This window comes from Pteropus vampyrus, unplaced genomic scaffold (assembly GCF_000151845.1).
Source record: "Pteropus vampyrus isolate Shadow unplaced genomic scaffold, Pvam_2.0 Scaffold50, whole genome shotgun sequence".
NCBI classification, from domain to species: domain Eukaryota; kingdom Metazoa; phylum Chordata; class Mammalia; order Chiroptera; family Pteropodidae; genus Pteropus; species Pteropus vampyrus.
The window spans coordinates 6946180-6959712 of NW_011888831.1; the positions used below are offsets into that span (position 1 = coordinate 6946180).

General features: G+C 53.4%; 2 protein-coding genes across 6 annotated transcripts in view; one reads left to right on the forward strand and one right to left on the reverse strand.

The window, feature by feature from the left end:
- FAM222B (family with sequence similarity 222 member B) overlaps positions 1 to 4636 on the forward strand; it is a 54993-nt gene extending 50357 nt beyond the window's left edge. For 3 of the 4 annotated variants that reach the window (XM_011359945.2, XM_011359946.2, XM_011359947.2), the window contains exon 3: positions 719 to 4636. In XM_011359945.2, coding sequence (XP_011358247.1) covers positions 719 to 2325 — 1607 coding nt within the window. In that variant the 3' untranslated portion in view covers positions 2326 to 4636. The remainder of the gene's footprint in view (positions 1 to 718) is intronic. The other variant, XM_011359948.2, reaches the window with a different exon arrangement.
- Positions 4637 to 7256: 2620 nt separating this feature from the next.
- On the reverse strand, positions 7257 to 13364 carry TRAF4 (TNF receptor associated factor 4). Of its 2 annotated transcripts, none has more exons than XM_011359949.2 (7): positions 13107 to 13364; positions 10070 to 10121; positions 9373 to 9477; positions 9141 to 9302; positions 8890 to 9051; positions 8655 to 8810; positions 7257 to 8395 (listed from the first exon to the last, which is right to left on the reverse strand). In XM_011359949.2, exons 1-7 carry the CDS (start codon positions 13247 to 13249, stop codon positions 7763 to 7765), a joined length of 1413 nt encoding a protein of 470 aa, XP_011358251.1. In that variant the 5' UTR covers positions 13250 to 13364; the 3' UTR covers positions 7257 to 7762. The 2 variants fall into 2 exon arrangements, with proteins under 2 accessions (XP_011358251.1, XP_023386340.1); XM_023530572.1 differs by lacking the exon at positions 13107 to 13364 and adding an exon at positions 12637 to 12915.
- Between the last annotated feature and the right edge of the window lie 169 nt (positions 13365 to 13533).

Sequence of the window (13533 nt, forward strand, 5' to 3'; positions counted from 1 at the left end):
ACCCAGTCAGGCTGAGAGTAAGCTGTAAACAAATGTGAACTTGTGACATAGGCATGGGGGAGGGATGTTGGCAGCTTAACTCTGCTCCTAAAAAAGAAGCATCCTGTCCACTGTGCCAGGATGCCCACCCAGTGGGCATGGTGCCCCAGCTGCCAAGGCCAAAGAAAAAGCTGATGCCTCGCTGCTGCAGAGTGAAGAGTAGTCATTCTGGGTGTTCTCTTAACCCCCAGGTGTCCTGGAGAAGGGACTGAGTGGCCACAGAGGGCCCTGACAAGCAACTCTGCTTAGAACTTTCAACCCCCAGGCAAGCATAGGCTGGTAGGAACTCAGAGTTCCATATAAGAGAGTTACCTCTGTGAGAATTTGCCAATGTCTGGCTCTGCAAGATACAGGACTTTTGAAAGTTGCTCTGCTATTCCAGTCTTTAATGCCCTCATTTGAAAAAAGGGAATTATGCTAGCATCAGTAAGTATTCATTGAGATAACCTATCACTTAGCCCAAGGTCTGGCCCATTGTAAGCACTGACTAAAAGTTAGCAATGCTGTTATCTTGAGGGCTGAGGCTGGGTCTGCAACTGAAGACTAGGGATGACAACTTAGCTAGCTCCCCACGTCCTCCACCATAGTGCCTCAAAAAGGGAATCTAGAAGGGCTGATTGGCTTGGCACTGATGAGCTCCCTCTCCTTCTTTGCTCTCCTTCCCCTTCTCTCTCTCTAGGGGACACTACACAGAAAATGAGAACTGCTCACTATCCCACCCCAGCCGAATTGGACGCGTATGCTAAGAAGGTCGCAAACAACCCACTGACTATAAAAATCTTCCCCAACAGTGTGAAGGTTCCCCAGCGGAAACACGTTCGTCGTACTGTGAACGGCCTCGACACATCAGCCCAGCGCTACAGTCCCTACCCGACTCAGGCTGCCACCAAGGCAGGCCTGCTTGCCATTGTCAAAGTGCCAGCCAAAAGCATACTCAAGGACTTTGACGGCACCCGAGCCCGGTTGCTCCCTGAGGCCATCATGAACCCCCCAGTGGCACCCTATGCCACTGTGGCACCCAGCACTTTAGCCCATCCCCAGGCCCAGGCTCTGGCCCGCCAGCAGGCCCTGCAGCATGCACAGACCCTGGCCCACGCCCCTCCCCAGACGCTGCAGCACCCTCAGGGTATCCCGCCACCCCAGGCACTGTCCCACCCTCAGAGCCTCCAGCAGCCTCAGGGCCTGGGCCACCCTCAGCCCATGACCCAAACCCAAGGCTTGGTCCACCCTCAGGCCCTGTCTCACCAAGGTCTCCAGCACCCCCCCAACCCCTTGCTGCATGGAGGCCGGAAGATGCCAGACTCAGATGCCCCCCCGAATGTGACCGTGTCTACCTCAACTATCCCCCTTTCAATGGCGGCCACCCTGCAGCACAGCCAGCCCCCGGACCTGAGCAGCATCGTGCACCAGATCAACCAGTTTTGCCAGACGAGGGCAGGCATCAGCACTACCTCAGTGTGTGAGGGCCAGATCGCCAACCCCAGCCCCATTAGTCGCAGTCTGCTCATCAATGCAAGCACCCGGGTGTCGACCCACAGCGTCCCCACACCAATGCCTTCATGTGTGGTCAATCCCATGGAGCACACCCATGTGGCTGCAGCCGCATTGCCTGCCACAGGCCCTGTCAACCTACCCACGGGCATCTCTCGAGCCCCCACTGGCTACCCTAGCGACCTCAAGCCAGTCGCCTGGAACCAGCACCAGCTGGCCCACCTACAACAGATGTGCAGTGAGGCTGGTGGGACACCAGCCCCCGGCCTGACAGGCAAACATGGGGCAGGACGTGAGTTGGCAGGGCCTGGCTTTGTGGGCAAGGCCCCTCCCTACCCGCAGGAACTCTGCCTGGCACAGTCGTTCCATCTGAAGCCACCTCTGGAAAAGCCAACCCCATCCCCTCCAGTCAACGGCCTGGCAGCCCCACTGGCCTACCCCAATGGTCACTACTTCCAACCCCTGTGGAACAACATTTTGCCCACTCCCAATAGCGACAGCTCGGGGTCTCAAGACCTCACCATGCCGTTCCACGGCGGGCAGCCCACGGGTGCACCCCTCGACTGTGCAGCGGCTGCTGGGGCCCACTACCGAGCAGGGACCGGGGGCGGTCCAGTGGCAAGCCAAAACAGCTTGATGCAAACAGTGGATTACCTAAGTGGGGATTTCCAGCAGGCCTGCTTCCGAGAACAGAGCTTGGCTATGCTGAGCAAGGCCCACCGAGCCCCTGGCAACCGAGCCCCTGATCCCACAGATAGTCGAAGTCTTCATATTCAGCACCCTGGGTATAGATAGGTAGTCCCGGTGCCCTCTACAAGCTACACATCACCTTCCTAGATTTAGTCTTTCTTTTGAATAATTGGATAGTTTCAAAGTTTTACTGCTCCAATGTGATCATTAGCTGTCTAAGAAAGGGAATTTGGTGGGATCTAATTGAGGACAGAAGGGGATCCTCTATGCCCTCATCCTCTCCGCCACCAGCCCCAGCAGCTTTGGGGTTATGTTAGGACCCAATCCCAACCCCAGGCTTTTCTCTCTGCTGTTGCCCTACCTTATAGTCCCACCATTATGTCCCATCTTTCCCCCACTCCCTCAGCATTTCCCACCAGCCGTCTCCTGGCTTTTCCTGCTCTGCCTGTTTCCCTTAGAACTCAGGTGTGAGTTAATGGAAGGTCCTTAGGTGAGATAGCTGTAGGTGCCCAGTCCCCTAAGCTAGGCCTCTCCCTGCCTGTCTGTCTCACTCTGGGACTAAGAAGCCAGACTTCTCTAGTGCCCTGGAAGGTAATTCCTTATTCACCCAAAGACCTCAAATCAAAACTGAGCAGTCTTCATCTCCTCCCTGCCTTTCTCCATTCCTCAAGGCTTTCTTTGTTTTACATCTACATTTATCCAAGAGCCAGTATACTTGTCTTTGCCACACTTCTCAAGGGCATCCTGCAGGTACTTGGCCATAGCCTTGAGACTTGGGGGGAAATAATCTGTCTTTGTGTTTGTATCTTGGTTTCTGACTCCCTCTTCCAGACCTAGAGAAATGCAGTGACCATCCAGGATACCCGAGATCCCTTTCTCTGTTACCTCTCTCCTAACTCACCTGCTGCCCTCATCCCCTACCTCCCTCAAAAAAAAGTAAGTGAAACAAACTGATCTTACTTGAGGAATTAGGTAAGGAATGATCACATTGGAGTTAAAAACACCAAAAAAAAAAAAAAAAAAATTTGATTCTCTCTACACTGGCTAAGCATATTGCTCTACACTGTAATTTTAAATGTCATGTTTCTGTATGAATGTAGTGTGGGTTTGAGTAGCTTTGTGTGTGAGTGGCCCCACAGGTACATTCACCCTCTAGTCACCTCTTCACAGCCCCTCAGTTTGATGAAGAAAGAAGGAAAAACACAAAGCCTTAAGCTCTTTGAATTCTTCCTTTACCAAATAAGCATGGTTCTAACAGCCAGAGATGGGCCTCCCTTGGAAACAGCCCATCCTGCCCCTTGCCCATTTTTGGTGCATACCCACTCCATGCTTAACACGTCTCATTCCCTATTGACAATTACTTGGCTAGAAATTTAAAACTTCTGTAACTTTTAAAACTTAGATTATGTTTTGTAATTATTTGCACCCTTCTGTTAAAGATGCGTAGTTGGGCTCTGCCTTTTTTTTTTTTTTTTTAAACCAAATAAGCCCTTACCTTTCCTCTTGTCTCTGGGGAATGTGAGCTGATGTTCTTATTTAAAATTCTGGGTTTTGTTTACTATACTATCTACTGTTCTTTAGCCAGAAATTCTCTAGTGATCTGAAGCAATGTGACTGAAGACCAGTTTTTAAATTATGTGTTGGCAAGTTGCCTTATATTTAAAAAGGAAAAAAAAAAAAAAAAAGCCTGATTGTGTTATGCCAAATGATAGCAACATGAAGTCCTAATTTATTGTTCCCAGTTGTTTTCCTGCCTTTTGTGAACACTGGTACCTCCCTGTCCCTGAGCCCTCAGGAGCACCTGTAGCTTCTGGTGCAATGCCTTCTCCCAAGGTGTTGGCCATCTCACCCAGGGCCCCCTTCCAGTTCTTGCTTTTCTGAGTTAAATTGAAAGAACACCACTGTCTCCCCTTATCCCTTGCTTGATCTCCAAACCAGATATTTTTGCTGTAATTTTTTCCAATGTCTCTCCCTGAAAGGTGAGCTGCCATTTTAGGAAATTGGACCAGACACCAACTTGGGGGCTTTAAATCAAACCTCAAACCCATCTCTTCCTGTGTAGGGGTGCAAGTCTCTGAAGCTCTCCCACCCCTAATCTGCATGGAAAATGTACTGTGACCCCCACCTCCACCCCCAACTACCCTCGCCTTTGGTGTGAGATGTTCCCTAGTTCACCCTGAGCCCCTACCCGCTCTGCCACAGCCAACCCCCAACCAGCAATAAGGGTCCAAACCAGGGCCTCCTAGCCACATTCCCTGCCTCCATCCCACACTGCCCCTAGGGAATACTGAAATTCCCAAGCTGTTCACATACTGTAGCATTCATTCTCCATCTCCCTCATCTTCTCACCTGTGGTGGTTTATGGGTGTGATGGGGTTTTTAAGATTATTATAAACCAGTAAAAAGAAAAAACTCACCTTTTGATCTTGTCCTATTCGTTTAATGGTGTCAATGTTTGGGGTGATTTTTCTTATAATGGTTTCTTAATGTATCATTTATTAGAAGAAATTCCTCATTTTTAAGAGGGGGAGGCCCTAGAGTATTCATTACTCAGAAGACCTCCCAATGTATTATCACAGACCAGATGCTGTGGGTTCCATAAGGCATGAAGTAGACCAGTCAGTCCCTGAGGAGGTACCCAGCTGGCTGGATTCTCCATAGGCAGGACAGCTAGGGCCTTGGTGGGATTTGACAGGTGAGTATGGTTTGCCTCCTTCATGGAGGCCTGAAATGTACTGCCATCAGTCATTGAAAAAATGCAGATCCGATTTGCTAATAAGCCAACTTGAGACTAAATTTCCCTCCCTCCCCTTCCATTGCCAACATTTGGGAATTTCCAAGGGCCTTTGACAGGTGGAGGTAATAATTGCTATAATCTGTAACATGAAAAACAGCTTTCTTGGTGATTTGAATCTCATGGGTTGAATATTGGAGAACTTTACCTGTTTCTGTCTGCAGAGGGGAGATCCAAAAGCTATTTACAGTTGGCCCTTGAACAACTCTAGGGATTAGGGGCGCCAACCCCCCTCTCCCGCTCCCAGCACAGTCTCACTTGACTCTTAAAAATTTTAACCACTAATCTGTTGACCAGAAGCCTTACCCATAAAGTCAATCAACATATTTTGTATATGTATTATATACCATATTCATAATAAAGCTAGAAGAAAATGTTAAAATCATAAGGAAATACAATGTTGAAAATATCTAAGTGGGCCTGTGCATTTCAAACTTGTGTCGTTCAGTGGTCAAACTGTAGGTTCTCCCCTCCCTTTTCTGCTGAGTGTGGGTTTGGGCTAAGATGTGGAGGGAAGGAAAGATTTCCAAAGTGTAGGATTCAGTGGGAGTGGAATCCGACCCTTAGCAAGAGTCAGCAGGCGACTGTCAAATACTGATGAAGCTGGAAAGCACCCTCTCCTGAGCATGCCTGTTTTGTGAAAGGGCTTTTGCTCCTTTACACATACAATCCTGTGAAAGCCCTCTTGTGTGTCAGATGAGACCTGCAGTTAGCCCAAGGTCAGAGGTTGGCAGAGTAGCCAGAGAAGTCAGTCCAGCTCGCACTTTGATGCAAAACCTGGCCTGGGTTCCGTTAGGCAGTTATGACTGCCTGCAACAGCACTGGAATGAGAGTTAGGCCCAGGTGTGGGGTTGACTGCAGCATCTCATTTTTGCACGTCCCACTGGAGTGGTGCAGTGCCACACTCTTGCCAAGAGAGGGAGCCCAAGCATGATCCAAGTGTATTCCTTCTCTTGGAAGAACGGTTTCACCTGTTTGTTGCCTGAAGCACTTAAGTGAAGGCATTTCTTGTTAGAGCTGGCTTCTTCCTAACCAGCTTCCAGGTGTCACTGTACCAAGATGGCTTATCTGGTGAAGGTGCCATCTTGACTCTCAGCAAGCCCCAGCTAGATCAATGAATTTGACCTTTTGAGGGTTTACCTGGTAGTCTCCCAGGCTGACCGTTGCAGGCTCAGCCCTCATCTGTCACTTTCTGAGAAGGGCTCTTCACCTGAACCCCTCTGTAGGAGAGAAGAACTACAGCCCTTGAACTTTTCCCTTACTAGATAATAGTTTTCATCTTTAGGCCTCTTCTCAGGGCCAGGCAAGAAAAATAAAGCACTTGGTGCTGATTTATCTTCACAAATCTAGAAGGTGAGCAGGATTATTCTTTTTACCAGTGAGAGCAAGGATGTACCCCCATATAGCTAAGTCTCGTCAAAAAGTAAGCACAGCAAAGATCCAAACCCAAATCTATTGACAAAATTAAAAGGAGCTGTATTTCTAGGGATTGCTGGAGCTTGAAACAATCCAGGACCTGCACCAAACCAGCTGAAAGATCACTGAAGTCAACTTACTCCTGTTCCTAGTTTATCAGTCAGTGTAGATAATCACAGGCACGCACTGAAGCTTGTACTTTTGAAAAGCAAATGATGTATGCCTGAGAAAATCTAAGTGCTTTGTATACCTCAAAGACCCCTTTGCTCAGCTTAGTCCCTGGATATGATTTGGGGTTAGATTAACATTCATCAAACAGTTGTTTTGTGTTAAGAACATGCATCGTCTCATTAAATCTTCACGATGGCCTAAAATAGGTCCATTTACTATGGTGGTAAAAGCTATTTCATTTGACTGTTGTATTAGAGGAAATAACGTATGTAAAGTGCTTAGGAGTGTCTGCCAAAGAAAGTACTTTGAAAGTACTTCAAAAAATGGTAGCTGTTATCGTTAGACCAAGGAAGACCTGCCTAAGGCAGAGGCACTAACCTGGTGGGATATGTATGGATCTGGGACTACATACAGCTTTATAAAATGTCGAGAGCCTACACCTCCCCCACCTAACCACCAGAGGGCAGCGACAGGCACCTTCTACACAAAGCCTCATGAAGTTCCTCTATCATCCACCAGAGGGCGACCTAGCAGGGCAGCTGGATCCTGGGGCTAGAGTGGCATCACGCAACCTGGGACAGGTCCTTTTGCCTTCACAGTTGGGCCCAGCCTTCCAGGGCCTTAACCAAACCAGATGAGTCAGGCTGGAACCAAATTAATAAATACAATTCAGGATTTATTTAAAAAACCAGGGCTCCCTTGCTGTGCCCTCCTGGCACTAAGTAAATAAATAACCAGAGGAGGCACAGCTGGGCAAAGGGGAAGAGAAATCAGATCTCAACACAGATTCTTTAACCACCCAACTTCCCCTCCCCTCTATGGCTCTTGGGACATAGCACCAGCAGGCACCTCAGTCCGCGTAGAGGGTAGAGTGTGGCCAGCATCAAGGCATGTCTGCCCTGCCCAGGAGAGGAGACAGGCCCTGGGATCACTTGTTTCCAAGCCCTTGATGACCCCAAGACTTGCTCACCACAGGGGCCAAGGCTGAAGCACCAATAGGAGGCACCTGAGGGTGTCAGGGAAGGGGTAGAGGGAATGGGATAACAGGGTAACGGAACCTGGGCTGCAGAAGCAGCTGAAAGGGGGTCCGGCCCCTCCAGGTTCAGCCAGTGCCTGACAGAGGTCATGCTCTACCCCCCTTTCTCCTGGAGCTGTCTGTGCTCAGCTGAGGATCTTTCGGGGCAATTCAACAGAGGCACGGATGAATACTGCATCATCCCGAACGTAGTTTCGCTTGCGGATATCCTGGTGGGAGATGAACTTGGGGTAACCAAAGCCCAGAGAACTCTCATCCAGGGAGCCCCGCCAAGTGCCCGGTTTTTGGAAGTTCTTCCAGTTTGGGTCAGGGTGGAAGGTCTCAGTGACATGCTGTGGCTTAGCGAGTCCAGGGTCGCTCTGATCCAGCAGGGAGAAGGTGACACGGCGGGCAAAGGGCCACTCAAGGAGATTGTCAAAGGCACCTGGCAGCACACGAATGTAGAGTGAAAGATGTGTGCCCTCACCACTGCCATTGCCATTGAGGAATGCAGACACCTGCAGTTTGTAACCATACTTATGTGTGTAGAAGGCTGGGCTGAAGCACTCCAGGTTGGGCTTGGCTTTGGCCTCCTGTAGCCGTCGCCCATAGCTGCCAATCTTCCAGATGAGCACGCCATCACTGCCCACTGACAGCTCCTCCAGCTCTCGCCGTAGCTCCTGCAGCTCCTGTCGCTGCCGGCTCACCAGGGCACACATCATGGCCAGATGGGGCTTCACACTCTCCTCCACGTGCCGTGCCATTGCCATCTTAGGGCACTGTTGGCAAAGCCCCAGGCCACAGGAAGAGAGGAGAGTTATCAGTAGGAGCAGGACCAGGGGAGAGGGGAGGAATGGGCAGGCACCCAGCTCTGAATGAGGAAGGTTGAGGGCACTAGGATGAGGCTGGAGCTCGCCAGCAAGGGGAAGGACTGAAAGCCTAAGAGCAGCAGAAAGTGGACCACCAAGGGCCTAAGTCAGTGTCTGAGGCTTCAAGGACCAAGAACGGGGCTGACAGGAAGGAGGAGGGGCATCTCACCCTATGCTTGCAGCCGGAGTCTTTGAATGGACACAGCACTAGGGCAGTGCTACAACTGTCTTTCAGATGGCCTGGCAGGTCCTCCCGAGCCACGGTGCCCACACCACACTGGTTGGGGCAAGGCACAGGCAGCCTCGGGCACTGGTACTGGTGGCTCTAGGGCCGTAGAGACAGTGGTCAGTAGCCTGACTCCCTGCTACTTGCCCTACAGCCCACAGTTCAGGAAGGGCCTCACCTGAATGGTGTCAAAGACGAACTCCTTAGTGCAGTAGGCGCAGGGCTGGGTACGCTTGGGGCACTCAGAGGTGGCATGCTGGGTCAGCAACCTTCGCATCATGCGGGCACCACACTTGTTCTCACAGTACACACTCTCTTGGGGGCACATGCCCTCGTGGCTCTGTGGAAATGCCAGAGGGGCTGAGTTAAGGGATCCCTGGCCCATCAGACGCCCCACTCTCCCTCAACCCTCAGCCAGGCCCCACCCACCTCAAAGGCCTCCCCACTGAAGTCACAGCCACAAAACTCGCACTTGAGGCGCCGCTTGGGGCAGTCGTGTTGCAAGTGTACAGGCAGATCCCGGCGGCTCAGCTTGGTGGGGCAGCGATTGGGGCAGGGGACTACATTGAAGCTGCAGGTATTCAGGTGACCCTGGTAGGAAGGGCTGCAGTTAGTGCCTGCCAAAGGAGGGGTAATCCTCCCGCCCCCATCAGAGCCTCACCTGTAGGTGACGAAGTGGTCCACTCCAGCGGCAGCCCTCCTCACTGTGAATGCAGCGGATAGGCAGGCCCAATACCTGTACCTCCAGCTCTGGGTCTGGGTAGATCTGGGGGTGGGGAGAAACTGGTCAGGGTCAGAGCCTGCTACAATCCCCAATTCCTGCCCCGTCCAACCCCAGGTAGGCTAGCTCTACCTTAGAACCAGTAACAGCCTCTCCTGGGCTATATTTCCCCTCTGTGCCCAGGGATAAAGGACACAACAGGTAGTATCAGCTCCATTGCTGGATATCAAGGTCCCCAACAGGCCTGCACATGGCACTCTCATTGGGGTGGTAGCCAATAGGCCTGCTCAGTCCCAGGCAGCCCTTATACCCTCTGCTTCCTTCCCCCTGGTAGAGGGATTCTGGCCTTCAGCCACAGGTCTGGCCTGCCACCCGAAGGGGAGGGGAACACTTCTTGTGAGCACAGAGCAGCTCTATGCACCCCCACAGGCTAGGCATTGTGCCTGCCCTCCAGGGCAAACACGGACCTCATTTGCAAACCAGCCTGGTGGGAGGGAACAGGCCACCTTTGTGGGGGCAAACGAATTCTGCTGCACTGGGTTGACATTGGCCCTAAGCCCACTGGCTGCTAGCAGCTCCAGCCTCCACCAAGGGCAACAGTCTGTACCTAGGCCTCTGCTTGGCCCTGTGGACTCACCTTGGCATAGTCCAGAGGAAGCTGGTCCTCAGGGCATTTGAAGACTCCTTCACTGTGAAGGGAGAAGGGACAGGGTCAAGGCTCTACACCACGGGAAGGGAGAACCCTGGGCCCCACCTCCTCAACCAGAGCAGCATCCTTCCCTTGCCAGACCGGTTCCTAGCCAGCCCTACTACCTGAGAGGGCAGAGTCCTGAGAGTGCCCACTTCTCCATGACCCCAGAAGATCCTAGCTCTTGTCCTGGGGCGGGGGGTTCTGGACCCAGTGGAGGCAGAGACAGCTGCTTCAGAGAGCATTTGGCCAACAGGTGGCAGCTGGCACCCCTCCCCCCGAGGATGGCAGCTGGACTGGGAAAGGAACAGGCTGCCCAGCCACCCCTTCCCCCCAGGTTTTCACTGGCTGGGCTGAAAGCTAATGGGGGGAGAGAGGGTGAACAGGGATGGGCTCAGATTAATTGCCAGAGCTGCCCAGCCCCTATGAGGGTGCCTAGCCAGTGAACCCAGGGCAAAGGTCAGCTTGGGGCCACCTTACCCCATCCCCTCCCTCCTTCTATGAGGGTGTGTCTCCTAAAGCAAAGAGAAGGAAAGGCTCGCTCCGAGGCACTGTGTTTTCATTCCCATCCAGTCCTCACCATCTGCGTCTGAGAAGGGGCTGAATGTCTCCATTTTGCAGATGAAAGAACTGAGGCTACAGCTAAAGCAGCACCTGGATGTGTATGTCTGATTCCACAGTTCAGATTGGTTCTGCTACACTGTACAGCATACAGAAGAGAAACTGCCCAGGCAAGCACAGCCAAGAGTCTGTGCACAGCACGGCATGTATCTGAAGCCTATTGACCCTGACCGCTGCCCTCCTTCTCTTCCACCAATCCCCACCAGGCTGTTCGCATGCCTGTTGGCATGCCTCCTCCCGCCAACATGGCCTCGCTGACCCTAACCAGGACGTCACACATGCCTGGCATGGACTAGGGAGAACAAGGGCTCACTCAGCAGGGCTGAAGGCCCTCAGGCATGACATTTCTGGCAGGTCTGAATCAGGTATGTGGGAAGCGGCAGGAATCAGGTTGAAGCAGAGGCCACATGGCAACTCTGTCCATAATGGCACTTTGCAAGACTTGGCCAGTTCATGCCCAAGATGCCCAAAGGATTTAGAGCATCCACCTCCTCCCCCTGACCCCACCATTACCACTGGCCATGCCACCAGTGCCAAGAACAATACATGCCCAGGCACTGATGAGGTATGCCCATGCCCACAGGGCAACCAGCCTTCCTAGACCAACCTGAGTAATAGCCCTGGCAGGAGTGAAGAGGGGTGGGCCACGAGGGAGGGGGGTCTGCTTGGTTGCTTCAGGAATGTGCTGACTTAATGATTTTGGAGACAGGGAGGGGACTGAGAGAAGTTCCCAGGCTTCAGGCAGATTATCCTGTGCAGCTTGGGGCCCAGCCAGGACAAAGGTTCCACCATGGCCATGGACACACTTGCTTGTATGGTAGCGCATAGTGGTAAGGGGCAGAGCCTGTCCAACCACCTCTTCCCTCTTCCCTTCTCCCTCCAGGGGCCTCAGTAGCACTAGGAGAAAGGGGGAGGCTGGGGCAGAGACTGCTCCAGGCTGTGCAGTGGAGGCCCAGGCCCAGGGGAGAAGACAGGATGGGGGGAGGGGGCTGTGGGAGAGGAAGAGGGGATTTCCGGGAGGAGGAGGGGCGAAAGCAGCAGACTGGGGCAGAGAAGGTGGAGGTAGAGGGCCTGGCACCCCCCTCCCTATCCTTCCCTGAGGCAGGCAGGGTGGGTCAGCTGAGTTGGGGGCAGGGTAGGCTGCTCAGCTGGCCTCATCTGGAAACCAGAGGGCTGGGGAAGGGCACTGGAGAAGACAATGGGACTGTGTGTCTGTAGGGGAGTATGTGTGTACACTGGAGGGAGGAGGGAGGAGGGTGAGGGAAAAGGAGGAGGGGGCAGCAGCTTGTGCAGGAGCATATGTGAGGGCAGGAGCTGGCCCAGGCTGAGGGGAACAGAAAACAAAGGGCCTCCTAAGATTTCCTCCAGGCTAGGGGTTGCAGAGGACAGAGGGAGGGAGGGAGAGAGCACTAAAGGCAGGAGCTCTAAAGATGCTCTCCCTGCCAGCACCCCTCAATCTCCTCAGCAAACAGCCTCCTGACACATGACCATGGCTGACCTAGCCTTCCCCTGTGCTCTTGGAGCACGACCTCCCCACACCTAGGCCTGAACAATTCCAAGGGTGGGCAGGAAATTCAAGACACCACAGAGTGCCCAGAACTCAACGGATGCCAAGAGCCAATGGGTGACCCGGATCCTCGGAGGGGAGAGGATGTTCAGTAACACCCACGGTGTGACGCCCTCTCTAAAGATCTATAGACCATCTGTAGTACTCAAGACCACTCAGGACAGGAGGGACACTCAAAACGTTCCTGCTTCTGGAGAGATCTGGAATGTCACAGTCCTCCCTCTATTGTGACCACAAGCAGCCCGAGTTTAAATCCCAGATAAGCCTTTAAGTAACTGTGTGACCATGGGCAAGTCGCAGCCTTTCTTTGAATCTGTTGTTTCATCACCTGTGAAATGGGAGAACAATAGCTGCCATTCTTGTAATGTTCGAAGAATCAGAAGAGATTAGATGGGTGAAAACTCCTGAGGCTTAAGGTGCTGCGCGGGACGGAGGGTTTTGTCCTCCTCTTCCCAGAAGGATTCAAAGTTCAAGGATGAGGCGGCTCTCGCTCTCAGATAAGGGGGAAGGGCCAGCAACCGGTCAGGAAGGTCGTCTTTTCCCACCTCCACCTTGCGGGAACCCACCGAGTTCTTCCGACCGAGTGCGGACGCCGGTGGCACCCGGGACCCTACAGATTAGTGAGTGGGGTTCTCCCTCGGGGCCTGACGTCACCGCCGCCCCGTGATGTCACAGTGGGCGCCCCTGAGGTGACGGGGCCGCGGCGCAGACAAAGGCCTGGCATGCCTCCGACCTGAGCCCCTCCCCATGCGGTGTCCACCCCCCGCACCGGCCGTCCCTGCCACCCTCGACTCGCACCTGAGGAACTCCTGCAAGCAGGTGTCGCAGAAGCGGTGGCCGCAGGTAGAAACCTGCACAGGCTCGCGCATGGGCTTCCCGCACAGCGGGCAAAGCAGCCGCCGCTTAGGCTTCTCCAGGAACTTGTAGTCGTAGCCGGGCATGGCGGGCGGGCGGGCGGGCGGGCACGGGCGAGCGGGGCCGGACACGCGGCGGCCCCACAGCCCGCGCCTCGCTCCGGCCGCGCTCCCGGCTCGGGGCGGTGCCGACTGTTAGCCGCGGCCTGTGCCCAGCCCGCCCGCCGGAAGAGGGGGCGGAGCCGAGCCCGCGCGGTCCTAGCGCCCTTCCTAGTCGGTTTCCCTCCCGCCCTAAGTGGCGATTTCGAGGTAGGCACGCTACCAGGCTCGCCTCCTCCCCGAAGCAGGTGCTCCACTTTCCCTTTGGGAAG

Excerpts from the sequence above, each read along its gene's own strand:
- TRAF4 (XM_011359949.2), bottom strand. The coding sequence starts at position 13,249 with ATGCCCGGCTACGACTACAAGTTCCTGGAGAAGCCTAAGCGGCGGCTG. Across the intron at positions 9,303-9,372 it reads GACCACTTCGTCACCTACAG|GGTCACCTGAATACCTGCAG; the intron begins GTGAGGCTCTGA and ends CCTTCCTACCAG. Across the intron at positions 8,811-8,889 it reads TCGTCTTTGACACCATTCAG|AGCCACCAGTACCAGTGCCC; the intron begins GTGAGGCCCTTC and ends CTACGGCCCTAG.